The sequence below is a fragment of the Bufo bufo genome, chromosome 1, assembly GCF_905171765.1.
Source record: "Bufo bufo chromosome 1, aBufBuf1.1, whole genome shotgun sequence".
In the NCBI taxonomy this organism is placed as follows: Eukaryota; Metazoa; Chordata; class Amphibia; order Anura; family Bufonidae; genus Bufo; species Bufo bufo.
In genome coordinates this window covers 792,828,746-792,847,180 of record NC_053389.1, presented here as the reverse complement: position 1 = coordinate 792,847,180, position 18,435 = coordinate 792,828,746, and the positions used below count along the sequence as shown (strand labels likewise).

The 18,435-nt window shown below is 46.0% G+C and overlaps 1 protein-coding gene across 1 annotated transcript in view; it reads right to left on the bottom strand.

Annotated features, from left to right (window-relative positions):
- The window catches only part of RAB3D (RAB3D, member RAS oncogene family), a 28,207-nt gene extending 12,000 nt beyond the window's left edge, over window positions 1-16,207 (bottom strand). The window contains exons 1-2 of the mRNA XM_040415025.1: window positions 15,928-16,207; window positions 8,022-8,249 (exon numbers count right to left, since the gene is read on the bottom strand). Coding sequence (XP_040270959.1) covers window positions 8,022-8,249 — 228 coding nt within the window. The 5' untranslated portion in view covers window positions 15,928-16,207. The remainder of the gene's footprint in view (window positions 1-8,021; window positions 8,250-15,927) is intronic.
- Window positions 16,208-18,435: the final 2,228 nt, after the last annotated feature.

Below are 18,435 nucleotides of genomic sequence, written 5' to 3'. Positions count from 1 at the left end.
TTTCGGAGGCAGAACTGCCACCAAGGTGACTTTTGTTATATTAGTTTGCCATTGGGTATGAAGTAACACAGACTCTGCAAAAGTGACGTTTTGTTTTTGGCATTATGTGTGAATAAACTCGAATTACGAACTTGTATTTTGCCTCTGTACTGCGCCTGCTTATCCTAACTACCAGAGCGAATCCCCACAGTACACAGTGACTCCACCAGCAGAATAGTGAGTGCAGCTCTGGAGTATATTACAGGATGTAACTCAGGATAAGTACAGGATAAGTAATGTACAGTAGGTGAACCCGATTTTGTGTCAATCTCGCTGTATTTCTCGGCGAGATTGAGCACATACGAGCCCCATCGCGGGAGCCAGCGCCGAGCTGGCTTGCCGCGATGGAGAGCAAGCGCGTCATAGAAGCGACGGGAGATCCGACTTGGATTCCCGCCAATTCTACACGTGTGCGGCGTTTGTTATGAATCCTGAGGGGGAAGTCCCCGCCGGATTTTAAATAAAAATCCGGCCTGGGTCCCGCCCTCAGGAGCATACCGGGCCCTTAGGTCTGTTATGGGTTGTAAGGAGAGCCCCCCCTACGCCGAAAAAAACGGCGTAGGGGGTCCCCCTACAATCCATACCAGACCCGTATCCAAAGCACGCTACCCCGGCCAGCCAGGAAGGGAGTGGGGACGAGCGAGCGCCCCCCCCCCCCCCCCTCCTGAGCCGTACCAGGCTGCATGCCCTCAACATGGGGGGTTGGGTGCTCTGGGGCAGGGGGCGCACTGCGGCCCCCCCACCTCAGAGCACCCTGTCCCCATGTTGATGAGGACAGGGCCCCTTCCCGACAACCCTGGCCGTTGGTTGTCGGGGTATGCGGGCGGGAGGCTTATCGGAATCTGGGAGCCCCCTTTAATAAGGGGGCCCCCAGATACCGGCCCCCCACCCTAAGTGAATGAGTATGGGGTACATCGTACCCCTACCCATTCACCTGCAAGAAAAGTGGTAAAAACACAAATAAACCACACAGTGTATTAAAATATTTTATTTTTCTGCTCCGGAGGCCGCCCCCTGTCTTCTTTATTAGCTCTTTTACCAGGGGGGGGCTCTTCTTCTTCCGATATCCCGACGGGTCTTCTCCGCTATCCGGGGGGGTCTTCTCAACTCTCCGGGGTTCTCCTTCTGTCTTCTCCTTCTGTCTTCTCCTTCTGTCTTCTCCTTCTGTCTTGTTGTCTCGGCGCACCCCGATTCTTCGTCTTCTCTTCTTGTTTTCGCCTCTCTCTGTTGTTGACTCGGCGCACCCCGGTTCTTCGTCTCGCGAGACGAAGAATCGGGGTGCGCCGAGTCTCGCGAGACGAAGAATCGGGGTGCGCCGAGTCTCGCGAGACGAAGAACCGGGGTGCGCCGAGTCAACAACAGAGAGAGGCGAAAACAAGAAGAGAAGACGAAGAATCGGGGTGCGCCGAGACAACAAGACAGAAGGAGAAGACAGAAGGAGAAGACAGAAGGAGAACCCCGGAGAGTTGAGAAGACCCCCCCCGGATAGCGGAGAAGACCCGTCGGGATATCGGAAGAAGAAGAGCCCCCCCCGGAGACAGAAGACAGAAGGAGACAACAAGACAGAAGGAGAAGACAGAAGGAGAACCCCGGAGAGTTGAGAAGACCCCCCCGGATAGCGGAGAAGACCCGTCGGGATATCGGAAGAAGAAGAGCCCCCCCCGGAGACAGAAGACAGAAGGAGACAACAAGACAGAAGGAGAAGACAGAAGGAGAACCCCGGAGAGTTGAGAAGACCCCCCCGGATAGCAGAGAAGACCCGTCGGGATATCGGAAGAAGAAGAGCCCCCCCTGGTAAAAGAGCTAATAAAGAAGACAGGGGGCGGCCTCCGGAGCAGAAAAATAAAATATTTTAATACACTGTGTGGTTTATTTGTGTTTTTACCACTTTTCTTGCAGGTGAATGGGTAGCGGTACGATGTACCCCATACTCATTCACTTAGGGTGGGGGGCCGGTATCTGGGGGCCCCCTTATTAAAGGGGGCTCCCAGATTCCGATAAGCCTCCCGCCCGCATACCCCGACAACCAACGGCCAGGGTTGTCGGGAAGGGGCCCTGTCCTCATCAACATGGGGACAGGGTGCTCTGAGGTGGGGGGGCCGCAGTGCGCCCCCTGCCCCAGAGCACCCAACCCCCCCATGTTGAGGGCATGCAGCCTGGTACGGCTCAGGAGGGGGGGGGGGGGGGGGGCGCTCGCTCGTCCCCACTCCCTTCCTGGCTGGCCGGGTAGCGTGCTTTGGATACGGGTCTGGTATGGATTGTAGGGGGACCCCCTACGCCGTTTTTTTCGGCGTAGGGGGGGCTCTCCTTACAACCCATAACAGACCTAAGGGCCCGGTATGCTCCTGAGGGCGGGACCCAGGTCGGATTTTTATTTAAAATCCGGCGGGGACTTCCCCCTCAGGATTCATAACAAACGCCGCACACGTGTAGAATTGGCGGGAATCCAAGTCGGATCTCCCGTCGCTTCTATGACGCGCTTGCTGGGATGTGCTGTCGCTATCCCAGTGAGTGCGAGATCTCGGCACCACGTCGCCGAGTATCAGCGCGACGCTGTCGTGCTGAAAACACAATCTCACAAACACCTACTGTATGTACACAGTGACTCCACCAGCAGAATAGTGAGTACAGCTCGAGTATAATACAGGATGCAACTCAGGATAAGTACAGGATGAGTAATGTATGTACACAGTGACTGCACCAGCAGAATAGTGAGTGCAGCACTGGAGTATAATACAGGATGTAACTCAGGATCAGTACAGGATAAGTAATGTAATGTATGTACACAGTGACTCCACTAACAGAATAGTGAGTGCAGCTCTGGAGTATAATACTGGATGTAAGTCAGTATCAGTACAGGATAAGTAATGTAATGTACACAGTGACACCACCAGCAGAATAATGAGTGCAGCTCTGGAGTATAATACAGGATGTAACTCAGGATCAGTACAGGATGAGTAATGTATGTACACAGTGACTCCACCAGCAGAATAGTGAGTGCAGCTCTGGAGTATAATACAGGATGGAACTCAGGATCAGTACAGGATAAGTAATGTAATGTACACAGTGACTCCACCAGCAGAATAGTGAGTACAGCTCGAGTATAATACAGGATGTAACTCAGGATAAGTACAGGATGAGTAATGTATGTACACAGTGACTCCACCAGCAGAATAGTGAGTGCAGCTCTGGAGTATAATACAGGATGTAACTCAGGATCAGTACAGGATAAGTAATGTAATGTATGTATACAGTGAATTCACCAGTAGAATAGTGAGTGCAGCTCTGGAGTATAATACAGGATGTAACTTAGGATCAGTACAGGATAAGTAATGTAATGTATATACACAGTGACTGCACCAGCAGAATAGTTAGTGCAGCTCTGGAGTATAATACAGGATGTAACTCAGGATCAGTACAGGATATGTAATGTATGTACACAGTGACACCACCAGCAGAATAGTGAGTGCAGCTCTGGAGTATAATACAGGATGTAACTCAGGATCAGTACAGGATAAGTAATGTAATGTATATACACAGTGACTGCACCAGCAGAATAGTTAGTGCAGCTCTGGAGTATAATACAGGATGTAACTCAGGATAAGTACAGGATGAGTAATGTATGTACACAGTGACTCCACCAGCAGAATAGTGAGTGCGGCTCTGGAGTATAATACAGGATGTAACTCAGGATCAGTACAGGATGAGTAATGTATGTACACAGTGACTCCACCAGCAGAATAGTGAGTGCAGCTCTGGAGTATAATACAGGATGTAACTCAGGATCAGTACAGGATAAGTAATGTAATGTATACAGTGACTTCACCAGTAGAATAGTGAGTGCAGCTCTGGAGTATAATACAGGATGTAACTCAGGATCAGTACAGGATAAGTAATGTAATGTATGTACACATTGACTCCACCAGCAGAATAGTTAGTGCAGCTCTGGAGTATAAGGGTACTTTCACACTAGTGTTTTTCTTTTCCGGCATAGAGTTCCGTCCTAGGGGGGTCAATACCGGAAAATAACTGATCAGTTTTATCCCCATGCATTCTGAATGGAGAGAAATCTGTTCAGGATGTCTTCAGTTCAGTCTTTTTGACTGTTCAGGACGGAGATAATACTGCAGCATTTTTTTTCCATAGGAATGTATTAGTTCCGGATCCGGCATTAAAAATACCAGAATGCTGGATCTGTCCTTCCGATCTGCGCATGTACAGACCGGTATAAATGTGAAAAAAAAATAGAAACTGATCCGTTTGTCCGTATGACAAACGGACAGACGGATCCGTTCTTGCAATTCATTTGTGAGACAGATCCACATCCGGATCCGTCTACAAATGCTGTCCGTTTGCGTGCAGATTGCCGGATCACTCTGCAGCAAGTGTGAAAGTACCCTAATACACGATGTAACTCAGGATCAGTACAGGATAAGTAATGTGTGTATATAGTGACTGCACCAGCAGAATAGTGAGTGCAGCTCTGGAGTATAATACAGGATGTAACTCAGGATCAGTACAGGATGAGTAATGTATGTACACAGTGACTCCACCAGCAGAATAGTGAGTGCAGCTCTGGAGTATAATACAGGATGTAACTCAGGATCAGTACAGGATAAGTAATGTATGTACACAGTGACGCCACCAGCAGAATAGTGAGTGCAGCTCTGGAGTATAATACAGGATGTAACTCAGGATCAGTACAGGATAAGTAATGTATGTACACAGTGACTCCACCAGCAGAATAGTGAGTGCAGCTCTGGAGTATAATACAGGATGTAACTCAGGATCAGTACAGGATAAGTAATGTGTGTACATAGTGACTGCACCAGCAGAATAGTGAGTGCAGCTCTGGAGTATAATACAGGATGTAACTCAGGATCAGTACAGGATGAGTAATGTATGTACACAGTGACTCCACCAGCAGAATAGTGAGTGCAGCTCTGGAGTATAATACAGGATGTAACTCAGGATCAGTACAGGATAAGTAATGTAATGTATGTATACAGTGACTTCACCAGTAGAATAGTGAGTGCAGCTCTGGAGTATAATACAGGATGTAACTCAGGATCAGTACAGGATAAGTAATGTAATGTATGTACACATTGACTCCACCAGCAGAATAGTTAGTGCAGCTCTGGAGTATAAGGGTACTTTCACACTAGTGTTTTTCTTTTCCGGCATAGAGTTCCGTCCTAGGGGGTCAATACCGGAAAATAACTGATCAGTTTTATCCCCATGCATTCTGAATGGAGAGAAATCTGTTCAGGATGTCTTCAGTTCAGTCTTTTTGACTGTTCAGGACGGAGATAATACTGCAGCATTTTTTTTCCATAGGAATGTATTAGTTCCGGATCCGGCATTAAAAATACCAGAATGCTGGATCTGTCCTTCCGGTCTGCGCATGTACAGACCGGTATAAATGTGAAAAAAAAATAGAAACTGATCCGTTTGTCCGTATGACAAACGGACAGACGGATCCGTTCTTGCAATTCATTTGTGAGACAGATCCACATCCGGATCCGTCTACAAATGCTGTCCGTTTGCGTGCAGATTGCCGGATCACTCTGCAGCAAGTGTGAAAGTACCCTAATACACGATGTAACTCAGGATCAGTACAGGATAAGTAATGTGTGTATATAGTGACTGCACCAGCAGAATAGTGAGTGCAGCTCTGGAGTATAATACAGGATGTAACTCAGGATCAGTACAGGATGAGTAATGTATGTACACAGTGACTCCACCAGCAGAATAGTGAGTGCAGCTCTGGAGTATAATACAGGATGTAACTCAGGATCAGTACAGGATAAGTAATGTATGTACACAGTGACGCCACCAGCAGAATAGTGAGTGCAGCTCTGGAGTATAATACAGGATGTAACTCAGGATCAGTAATGTATGTACACAGTGACTCCACCAGCAGAATAGTGAGTGCAGCTCTGGAGTATAATACAGGATGTAACTCAGGATCAGTACAGGATAAGTAATGTGTGTACATAGTGACTGCACCAGCAGAATAGTGAGTGCAGCTCTGGAGTATAATACAGGATGTAACTCAGGATCAGTACAGGATGAGTAATGTATATACACAGTGACTCCACCAGCAGAATAGTGAGTGCAGCTCTGGAGTATAATACAGGATGTAACTCAGGATCAGTACAGGATAAGTAATGTATTTTTAACTCATTATACTGTATGTAGAATTATTCTATGCACAATTGTGTCCAAAGGTGGACATAGCTTTTAGCTGCTCAGTTATAGGCCAAGAATGATACCAGATATAGGGACAGATGTCATTTTTTTTATCCCCTCCCTGTTTTAAGATGCATGTGTGTAGGGTGGGGGATCTGAGAACATCTATCATAAGTCCAGATTTGTTTACACTGTCCCTCTCTCAGCTCTGCATACATTAAGATGACTAGAAGGAAGCAGGGAACATATGGAGGGTATAACCTCAGGAACAGACTACACAGGGGCTGTTTATACTGTGTAAATCCAGTACAGGCTTCAAGGTTACTACCTCTGCAGACTGTTGCCTGAAACTCATCAGAAAGCTGCTCTGACAGCTGGATCTAGGAGCAATGGGGGATGTTGCCATTACACGTAGAGGCTCTGCTCTCTCTGCAACTGCTGCTCCCTCTGTACTTTGATTGACCAGGCAGTGACTGCATATAATAAAACATTTTTCTCAGCAGTGCGGCATATATGAACATGGGACCAACACAGATGCCTTCAGCTGCCAAGCGCCCATGTAACAGGTCAGCCAGTGTCATAGGTACAAATCTGCTGAGAGATGCTCTTTAAGGCCGCTTTCACACGGGCGAGTATTCCGCGCAGGTGCAATGCGTGATGTGAACGCATTGCACCCGCACTGAATCCTGACCCATTCATTTCTATGGGGCTGTGCACATGAGCTGTGATTTTCACGCATCACTTGTGCGTTGCGTGAAAAAAATCGCAGCATGCTCTATATTCTGCATTTTCACGCAACGCAGGCCCCATAGAAGTGAATGGGGCCGCGTGAAAATCGCAAGCATCCGCAAGCAAGTGCAGATGCGGTGCGATTTTCACGCATGGTTGCTAGGTGCCGATTGGGCTGGGGACCCGATCATTATTATTTTCCCTTATAACATGGTCATAAGGGAAAATAATAGCATTCTGAATATAGAATGCAAAGTAAAATAGTGATGGAGGGGTTAAAAAAAATATATAATTAACTCACCGAGTCCACTTGATCGCGTAGTTGCGGATCACCTGTCTTCTTCTGTAATGTTGAGCTGCCGGCTAAGGACCTGTGGTGACGTCACATCACATGGTCCAATCACATGGTCCCTCACCATGGTGATGAACCATGTGATTGGACCATGTGATGAGCACATTGACGTCACCACAGGTCTTTTGCCAGGTCCTGAAGATAGAACAGAGACCGGTAGCTATGGAGCAGGTAAGTTAACTTATTTTTAATTTTTTTAACCCCTACATCCCTAATTTACTTTGCATTCTGTATTAAGAATGCTATTATCTTCCCTTATAACCATGTTATAAGGGAAAATAATAAAATCTACACAACACCTAACCCAAACCTGAACTTTAGTGATGAAGTCCGGGTTTGGGTCTGGGTAGCAAACATGCTGATTTTTCTCACGCGGGTGCAAAACGCATTAAAACGCTTTGCACTCACGCGGAAAAATCGCACATTTTACCGCAACGCACCCGCATATTTTCCGGCCCTAACATGCCACGCTCGTGTGAAAGAGGCCTAAGTCTGCACAGGAGTTGTAAAAACAAAATGACAGAGATTTTTAAACAACTATTTGCAAAGTTGTTTTATTTTTTATTTTAGATGCACTTCAGAAAGGTTATTGTATGATATGATATTCTTCGTAACTGGGGTTCCCCTTTAATTAGGTATACAGTGTTTGCTTACATGTCTCATAAGGACCTTTCACGCTTCACATAGAGAATAATTTAGCATTTCTTACCCAGATTTGCAGCTTCACCCTCTTCTCATTCCTATACACCGTCTTCACCTTGAAGTCTATTCCCACGGTGCTGACAAAGGCGGAGGTGAAAGAGTCGTCGGCATAGCGGAACAGAAACGAAGTTTTACCCACACTGCTGTTTCCAATGATCAGGAGCTTGAACATGTAATCAAAATTTTGGTCTGCAGCATCTTTCTGAGGCTGGCGACTGTCATTGGCAGATGCCATCTGTCATGAGATACAGAGTATTGTATTATAGCATTGGCTGGGAAGAAAATATTTTTTTTCATCAAAAACAGCCCCACTCCTATTTATGTTAAAATCTGGCAACGCAGGCTGTCTGTAGTAAATGAATAAACCCTTTAGTTTATTGGGCCCCCAAATTGGACCCCAGCCTTGCTGCAGATTAGGCTCTATGAATATTAGATTGGCAGAGCTCTGCTTCTCTACTTTAAGGAGGAAGACTCAATATCTATACGACAGATCAATCCCGCATGTCGTCAGGTTTATCAGCAGAGGTCCAGCCATTGGTAACCTATAGTTTCCGTTCCCTGGCTAGCAAATGAGTAGGTGGCTACCTTCATACATGAGTGACTCCGCATTGAAATGAATGGGACTTCTAGGAACTCCTCCATGTTCAGTTCATTGGAAAATGGGTGACACGTGCACAGTCACTTCTCTAGTGATAGAATGAATCAGATGGGTATGGCTGCTGGGACAGCAGCAAAGCCCATAGGGACTATGGGCTTTGCTGCTGTCCCAGCAGCCAGAGCCATCTGATTCAGACCTTATAGAGTTGGTCTAGGTCAGGCATGTCCAAAGTGCGGCCCTCCAGCTGTTGCAAAACTACAACTCCCAGCATGCCTGGATAGCTTACATTTATTAGGGCATGCTGGGAGTTGTAGTTTTGCAACAGCTGGAGGGCCGCACTTTGGACATGCCTGGTCTAGGTAATGACTGCAGGGATGACATATGGCCACTGTGGATCAAGGGTGTCAGGTCCAGAGTCTATATGAAGAAGTACTACTACTACCATCGGGGATCCATATATCACCAATGTAGAAGCTCCTCAGTGCATTTGGTTCACTGAGCTACAACACGGCAATAATTATGGAGGAGGTCAGCCGTCCGAGACACATAATTACTGAAATATCTAAGATGCAATGGAATAACTTTCAGTGCAATAATTATTCCTACCGCAAGCATTCATCTGAAATTACCGCTGAGCAGGTGGCTTATGTGTGCGTTGCCTATACAGCAATTCCATGACAGCGTTCAGATTTACTTCCTGATAACAGATGACATATGGGAAGGAAATTATATTCTCCACTTTCCTACAACTTGTCATCAAATAACAACTGCTTTCCAGGGTGTAGCTATAGGGGGTGAAACGATACCAGTTGCTACTGGGCCTGGGAGCCTGAGGGCACCCAAAGATCCTTCTGCCACATAAAAAAAGAACCAGTACTATAATAAGCACATGGTAGGTGGGGGCCCTGTTGCAGGCTACGTCTCTTCAAGCTACGTCTCTGGCTGCTTTATTATCATCTCTGTAAGGACTAATCGTGCGTGCCCTGTGCCCGTGCTGTGGACCACAAATAGAGGTCTGCAATGCACGAGTATTGGCTGCAAGATACGTTCCATAACACAAAAAAATAGAACATGTTTGCATGGCCGGAAATCCCACGGAAGAGCTTCATAGTGCTTCCGTGGGCTTCTGATCCGTGCCTCTGCTCCACACCGCATCGTGCGAATTGTGATACAGTGCACACACGGCCGCTGCCCGTATATTTCGGACCCGCTGTTTGTGGGCTGCAATATGGGCACGGCCAGCACACGTTTGCGCGCATGAGCCCTTATTGGCAGAATACAGACTGCTGCAAACCGCACCTGTGCACCAATGATGGATCGGTAGGGCAACAGAGACTACCTTTACATTTACAACTAGTCTAAGACAATATAAGCCACCATGAATACAAGTTCTGGCGATTAGGTCCTGCACATATATTTTCCATGGCTACACTCTGTGCAGGTACTGATATACCAATACATGCCACATGTTAGCTACAGGGAAGAAGCTTGGAATGTGTACGACCAGGACCAAGTGCTGGACTAAGTATTCAAACAAAGGTCCTAGAGCATTGGGTGGTGCCCAAAGGCCTTCATCCCAAAATTACACAATGTCTTTATCAGAGCTCCATTCTTCTTATATGAGTCCCATCATAAGATTCAGTGAAAAATGTTAGCAGTATGCCACCACCACTAGGAGGAGCTCACTGCTTACTGATATATACAGCTCTATAAATCTGTATACAGTAAGCGCCCTCTAGTGGTGACTGCTCACAATCAGCATTGAGTCATTTGACTTTGCTTAAAAAAATTAGAAAATAAAAAAAAGTAATATAATTACTGACAAAAAAATCCTCACTGGTCATCTGCACTATAAATACATTTGGTGATTGGGGGCTTTGTCACAGGTATAGATCACTGGAAGGTCTCGAGAGGACTCATGCACTTCCAGGGACGGACTGGGGACTTAAAGTGGCCCTGGAAAAAAAGCTAAAAGTGGCCCCATGTTGTAAATGGACCTAAATTGACAGAAAGCGGGGCAACACAAGTAGGCAGGAGCAGCAATACCATAGCAGACATCCCAACCTGCAAAAACTCATTTCAGGGAGGTTTTCATTTTTTTTCTTTCACAAACTTTTTATGACATTTTCCAGACATATGCAGTATCTGCACACTTTGCTCTATGGTGTGGAGGACGGGGCTCATTACCCTGCCCCAAATTATCATATTTATGTATATGATTGAAGGGATTCTGTCACCACCTATAAGGCCTGTGAGCTAAACATCTGCTCATGTCCAGGGCAGCATTCTGATTTCTAAGGTGGCCTTATAAAAGCTATTTGTGGCTTTATTCTGCGGAAAATCAGGTTTTACTAACCTGTCAATCACTGAATTAAGGTGCCCAAGCAGGGGAGAGGTCTGTGGATGCATGGTGCCCGGCCGCACGCATCGCCGTTCGTGCCCAGCGCCGTCTTCTACTCCTCAGTGTCGCCTCTCTCTCCCTCCTCCCGCTTTGAGATCCCGCGCGTGCGCACAGGCTCAGCCTGATGCGCCGTTGCGGACTGCTGGCATCGGCTTCTTCTTGCACTGTGCGCACGCGCCGAGAAGGGGACACTGCTACAGGTTGCCGGAAAGGTTTACTGCGAGTAAACTAGAGATGGGAAGTTCGGATCTTTCACATAAATCGGTTCATTCGCTGAGCCGACAAGAAGCAAGTGAACCGAAGCTTAGGTTGCGCAATGCGCATGCGCGGGTGCTTCCATTCACTCGCTGAGTCGGCTCTTGGTCTGAGTCAGGAAGTTTATTCTTTAAAACCCTGTGTGTAATTATCTACCCCACTGTAAGGAAAAAACAAGCATCCAGGGGGGTGAATTTAACACTGGAGTAAATAATATAATTAAAATGGAGGGTTAAATGTGTAAATGTATTTAAAAAAAATACATCTCTCTCAATAGTTCTAGAGCTACTGAATGAGACAGAGGAAGGGATGCCTTTAACATATATATCTTCTTGAGAAGCCAATTTGACCCTAAAGGGTTAATTCAACCTGTAATCTAAACTCTGTCCTGTCACTTCTCTTATCTCTCTGCTCTGCTATCAGTAAACCTTTCAGGGAAGAGCCGCTAGATAGCGGAGAGACTTGAGATCCCTGCCATAGCGCAAAATACAATCCCGGCAGAACCAAATGCCATAGTGCAGCACAATATATTGCCCCAAAAGCTGCTCCTCTGTGGTGGCCATCAATAGCTGCCATTTTCTGTTCTCTTCCTCCACTTCTCTATGATTAAGATATGAAGCAGGGGGCTTAGGCCACAGCAGTTGAATTCAGGAGGGCATGTGTGGTTGGTCGCTGGCATAGAGGATTGCTTGAATGGCCCCCTGGGCATCGGCCCTCTGGGTAATTTCCCTGTAGGGCCTATGACCAGTCCACACCTGTGCAGCACTATGCTCTGTAATATATCAGGGGTCAGTACAGAGATCTCTCCCGTCATCTATTTATCCCCAGGACTGTGACTGTGACGAGGGGACATCCTCTGCGTCTGGAGGAAAGAAGGTTTGTACACAAACATAGAAGAGGATTCTTTACAGTAAGAGCAGTGAGACTATGGAACTCTCTGCCTGAGGAGGTGGTGATGGTGAGTACAATAAAGGAATTCAAGAGGGGCCTGGATGTATTTCTGGAGCGTAATAATATTACAGGCTATAGCTACTAGAGAGGGGTCGCTGATCCAGGGAGTTATTCTGATTGCCTGATTGGAGTCGGGAAGGAATTTTTTATTCCCCTAAAGTGGGGAAAATTGGCTTCTACCTCACAGGGTTGTTTTTTTGCCTTCCTCTGGATCAACTTGCAGGATGACAGGCCGAACTGGATGGACAAATGTCTTTTTTCGGCCTTATGTACTATGTTACTATGTTACTATGTAATGCACTCTCAGCATTAATCCTCTGCCCCTTACATCAAATCCATTGCAAGCAATTAAAATCTTAAAGGAACAGTGAGTCTATGGGTGTAGGGTCACTAGGGGACAGTAGAAAGCCATCAGTCACCAGGACTGCCAGTAAATCAGCCTGAGTCATCATTACTGTAATCTACTAAATGACTGGATACATAAGACATCACCTACCACTCAATAATCAATAGCAATTCCAATAATCCAGCAACTGGTTCCAGTACACAACTGCTTGATAATCCAGAATCCTATTTCACAATGGTATCAGTAAATTGTAATGGTCCATCTCATAATCCAGCGTCTCGCCCCACTGAGGATGGAGTAAATAGAATTCTTATCTAATCTACTGTCTTAGACTATCACTATAGTATATGCCTTTATAATGTGAGATATGGTCACCTTGGCTAAGGCTGGCCATACACCATAGATTAATATGGGTCGACTCCACCGATTTTAATGGCATTGGAAGACCATCAAATATATATGGGGGCCTCCCAACTCTCCCCAACGGAAGATGTCAGGGGAAGGAAGGATCCGGCTGTTGGATTTCATCATGCCTTATCCTTTTCTTCTCAAGGGACATAAGTCACCACTTAAGTTGTCTGGCAGCAACCAACACATGCATGCTTGGCCGAGCAAGCATATGTATTTTTGGTGTTCGGGGAGTATAGCTGTCAGCCAGCTTAGTTTGTGGGGAATAATGGAGGAGTGAGGATCACAAACTGTGGAGCAAAACTACATTTTAATTGCGGCTTTTTCAATATGGCAGTCAGGTAACAACAAGCTCATTCAAAAAGGATAAGGATCTCAGGCTGGATTTAGATAAGGGACGAAGCAACTCGCCAGTGCAGAAACGGGAGATAGGAGATATCAGACGGGTTTTACTAGAAGTAGAAAATATAATGGCGTCACTATACGCCGATGTCAGCGTCTTCATAGGTTGGTATTACATGAAGTTTACTTCTGAATGAATGGTGGATCCAATGTATATGGGGGTGTCAGAAGATGTCAGGAGAACGAAGGATCGGGCACGTTGGACATTCCTAATTCTGTTTCTACAGGAGATAAGCTGCTGCCAAAGGCAATTGGAAACTAATTCAAAATCTACATATGTTTGGGAGAGTTGAGAAGTATAGCTGGAAGCCAAACGTTCTCAAACTATCTAAAGTGTATTTGCTCCCTTACCGGTTATACCAGGGGTCTTTTCTCCAAGGGTTTGTGACACTTAGGTTGTCAGAGATCATACTACACCAAGCCTAAAACACTGGCTTTGTAGAGTCCGGAAGGGGCCTTCATACATGTCTGGACTCTTCAGATCATGTTCAGACTTGGATTGGGTAATGTCTGGCCGCCAGGTTGCCATGTTCTTGCATCAATGGCTGGAATACCCCAAGGCAGAAGACATTTACCCTTAGACCAGAGTCACTGTGAAATCTACAAATCTAATTTGTTGAACGTTATTTTCACATGAGCAAGTTTTCCATCTGGGTGCGATGCGTGTAGTGAACCATGACTCGCTCATTTTGATGGGTCTGTGCACACGAGCGTAGTTTTTCGTGCATCTTTTCAGCGCTCAGGAAAAATTGCAGCATGTTCTATCTATATTGTGCGTTTTTCACGCAGCTCTGGTTTCATAGAAGTAAATGGGGCATCCGGAAAAAATGCGCACACTGAATGCAATCACAGACAAAACTGGTTGAACTGGCAGAACAAATCCTGACACTATCTGTATCGGTCTTGTGAAAGAGGTCTAAAATTATAATGGACCAGTCATTATCGGGGACAAAGTCAGACATTGATGGTCAAGATCTTCCATCTGAAGGTCTAAAAGAAAACTCTACTACGCTTAGTTTGCCTGTTTCAATTTTAAAGCTCAACAAGGCAGTTTTGGCTTAAGATTCAACAATTTGCAACAGAATTGCACCAAACACTTGCTACAAAGTAAGCTAAATTTGGTGCATCTTACATTTATGCTTGTCTACTTTTTAGCTGGGGTTAGTAAATCTACCCCAGTGGCTCCAGGATTCTCCCCAGACCATATGGACATTGGTGTATTACAAGTTTTAGCATCAGGGGCATGTTTTGAGGAGAGGATAAGGGGCAACCAAGCAACACATTCTCCAGTCTTGGAAGTGACTCTCTTTTGCTGCTGGTCCACCAAGGACTGGAGAACCTGGATCTTGTTTGATTTCCTTTTATGATCCAAAGGACGATACTTCTTACCGTGTCTATGGAGAGGGGAGTCCTGCACCAAAAGAGCAAAGAACCAACTTGAACTGAACCCCAGCAACAGGATGGGACATTTGATCAATATTAATGAACAGGAACCAGGCTTTATAACTGGTGACTGTCCATAGACATGGGAGGGGGCATCTGGGAGCTGTCCATAGACAAGGGAGGTGGTAGGTGATATCCAAGCTGCTTTTGCCCTCAGTGATCTTTCTAATGCATTGACCTGAGTCGTTACAGTAATGTCCTGCATGGAATTCTTCTCCTGATTAATTGAGATGGAAAGTCAGTCAGAGCAGTCGAAGGAAAGCATTGTGTCCGACCAACCTGGGTGTTACCACTGCCCACACCCCAAAGCAAATAAAACACAGGAGCTGGGATCTCTGCTGCGCTTGCAATGGCTGATAACAAAATAATAATACCTTCCACTGATCCCGGATGCATAAAAAAAAAACTCCTGTTCTAAATCTCTTCCATCTATATAAAAATGTACCAGTCATCGTAGCGGTCCTGGGGGGCGTACTATGATAAAGCTCATTTACTCAACCACCCCCGCTCTGAGAGCCTCTGATATAGGAGGGACTGGTGCTTGTTCATAGTGTTGCAGTCCAACCTGGTTGGTTCCATAGTCCCCCCAACATCGGCAGGTGATGCCTACATGGCATCTGCAGCCCTGATTGTAAGAAACGCTGCCCAAAAATAACTTATTTGGGACAAATACCATCAATATGATGACTACAATGGAAGGCAATGTCCAACCTGCTCTCACATGAATTTTTCAGGAGTAGGATGTGTTAGGGCAGGAATATCCGATATGCTCGGCTGGTGGCTGCCAACACCCTGCCCTATCTGTCAGTTCGGCATGGGTCCTCCCTGCCCCCCATCCAGGATAGGGAGCAATCCAAAAGATACTCCTAATAAACAGCCTCTGCACCACCATTCACACATCCCAAGGGACATATACATCCATATGTGGTCTGTATAATACAGAATGTAGGGAGGAAATGCACACTTGGTTCTTGCAGGTGCCTAGGCACACATACACACCCACATATAAGGAGACGTGTCCCAGGAAAGTGTCACAGCTGCTGCTAGTGACAATGACTATACAGTACGCAGCATGTCGCCAGTATATAGATAGTTATCAGAGTAATTACCTTGTCCAACAGGATCCAGCTGGCACAGGCTGAGCTTCTGATCTGGTCACACTTTGCGTGCACTTGCAGTGGGTCGCCTGTCACTATCCAGCAGCCCTGAGTGCACTATCTATTGCACTGTCCCTTCTGCACTGTCCCTTTCACCCCAGAAGTGACTGCTGCTGTCTCCTGTCTGTTGCTCTCCCTCCCGGATCTGTCTGTTTGCAGGTAGCTCTATCTCTCCAAACTGAGGTGTGTCTCCTTCCCCTGCAGTCTCCCTCCTTCTGTGCCAGCACAGACTCTCACCTCCTCCCCCAGCCCTCTCTAGCCCTGCAGGGCTGGCCCTTCCTGTCCCTGTCCAGCCTCCCACAGGATCCTGAGTCCCCGTGTCCTGAATATCCTACACACTGACCAAACTGCAATTCTCTAAATCTATATCCTGCTTCACATCTACACTATATGCATCTAATAATACCAAATTAATTATAATAATCTTGTAAAATGATATGGCTCCTGTAATGGAGCTATGTGTCCAACACCTGTGCTGTGTATACCTGTCATGGTGTAGTAGTATCAGGAGGAGATGTGTGTACTGTACCTGTACTGTGTATACCTGTCATGGTGTAGTAGTAGTAGTGTGGGGAGGAGATGTGTGTACTGTACCTGTACTGTGTATACCTGTCATGGTGTAGTAGTAGTAGTGTGAGGAGAAGATGAGTGTACTGTACCTGTACTGTGTATACCTGTCATGGTGTAGTAGTGTGAGGAGGAGATGTGTGTACTGTACCTGTACTGTGTATACCTGTCATGGTGTAGTAGTATCAGGAGGAGATGTGTGTACTGTACCTATACTGTGTATACCTGTCATGGTGTAGTAGTAGTAGTAGTAGTAGTAGTGTGAGGAGGAGATGTGTGTACTGTACCTGTGCTGTGTATACCTGTCATGGTGTAGTAGTAGTGTGGGGAGGAGATGTGTGTACTGTACCTGTACTGTGTATACCTGTCATGGTGTAGTAGTAGTAGTGTGAGGAGAAGATGAGTGTACTGTACCTGTACTGTGTATACCTGTCATGGTGTAGTAGTAGTGTGAGGAGGAGATGTGTGTACTGTACCTGTACTGTGTATACCTGTCATGGTGTAGTAGTAGTAGTATCAGGAGGAGATGTGTGTACTGTACCTGTACTGTGTATACCTGTCATGGTGTAGTAGTAGTGTGAGGAGGAGATGTGTGTACTGTACCTGTACTGTGTATACCTGTCATGGTGTAGTAGTAGTGTGAGGAGGAGATGTGTGTACTGTACCTGTACTGTGTATACCTGTCATGGTGTAGTAGTAGTATCAGGAGGAGATGTGTGTACTGTACCTGTACTGTGTATACCTGTCATGGTGTAGTAGTATCAGGAGGAGATGTGTGTACTATACCTGTGCTGTGTATACCTGTCATGGTGTAGTAGTAGTGTGAGGAGGATATGTGTGTACTGTACCTGTACTGTGTATACCTGTCATGGTGTAGTAGTAGTGTGAGGAGGAGATGTGTGTACTGTACCTGTACTGTGTATACCTGTCATGGTGTAGTAGTAGTGTGAGGAGGAGATGTGTGTACTGTACCTGTGCTGTGTATACCTGTCATGGTGTAGTAGTAATGTGAGGAGGAGATGTGTGTACTGTACCTGTACTGTGTATACCTGTCATGGTGTAGTAGTAGTAGTAGTATCAGGAGGAGATGTGTGTACTGTACCTGTACTGTGTATACCTGTCATGGTGTAGTAGTATCAGGAGGAGATGTGTGTACTATACCTGTGCTGTGTATACCTGTCATGGTGTAGTAGTAGTATCAGGAGGAGATGTGTGTTCTGTACCTGTACTGTGTATACCTGTCATGGTGTAGTAATAGTAGTAGTGTGAGGAGATGTGTGTACTGTACCTGTACTGTGTATACCTGTCATGGTGTAGTAGTAGTGTGGGGAGGAGATGTGTGTACTGTACTTGTGCTGTGTATACCTGTCATGGTGTAGTAGTAGTATCAGGAGGAGATGTGTGTTCTGTACCTGTACTGTGTATACCTGTCATGGTGTAGTAGTGTGAGGAGGAGATGTGTGTAGTGTACCTGTACTGTGTATACCTGTCATGGTGTAGTAGTAGTAGTAGTGTGAGGAGGAGATGTGTGTACTGTACCTGTACTGTGTATACCTGTCATGGTGTAGTAGTAGTGTGAGGAGGAGATGTGTGTGCTGTACTTGTGCTGTGTATACCTGTCATGGTGTAGTAGTAGTATCAGGAGGAGATGTGTGTACTGTACCTGTACTGTGTATACCTGTCATGGTGTAGTAGTAGTAGTATCAGGAGGAGATGTGTGTACTGTACATGTACTGTGTATACCTGTCATGGTGTAGTAGTAGTGTGAAGAGGAGATGTGTGTACTGTACCTGTACTGTGTATACCTGTCATGGTGTAGTAGTGGTGTGAGGAGGAGATGTGTGTACTGTACCTGTACTGTGTATACCTGTCATGGTGTAGTAGTAGTGTGAG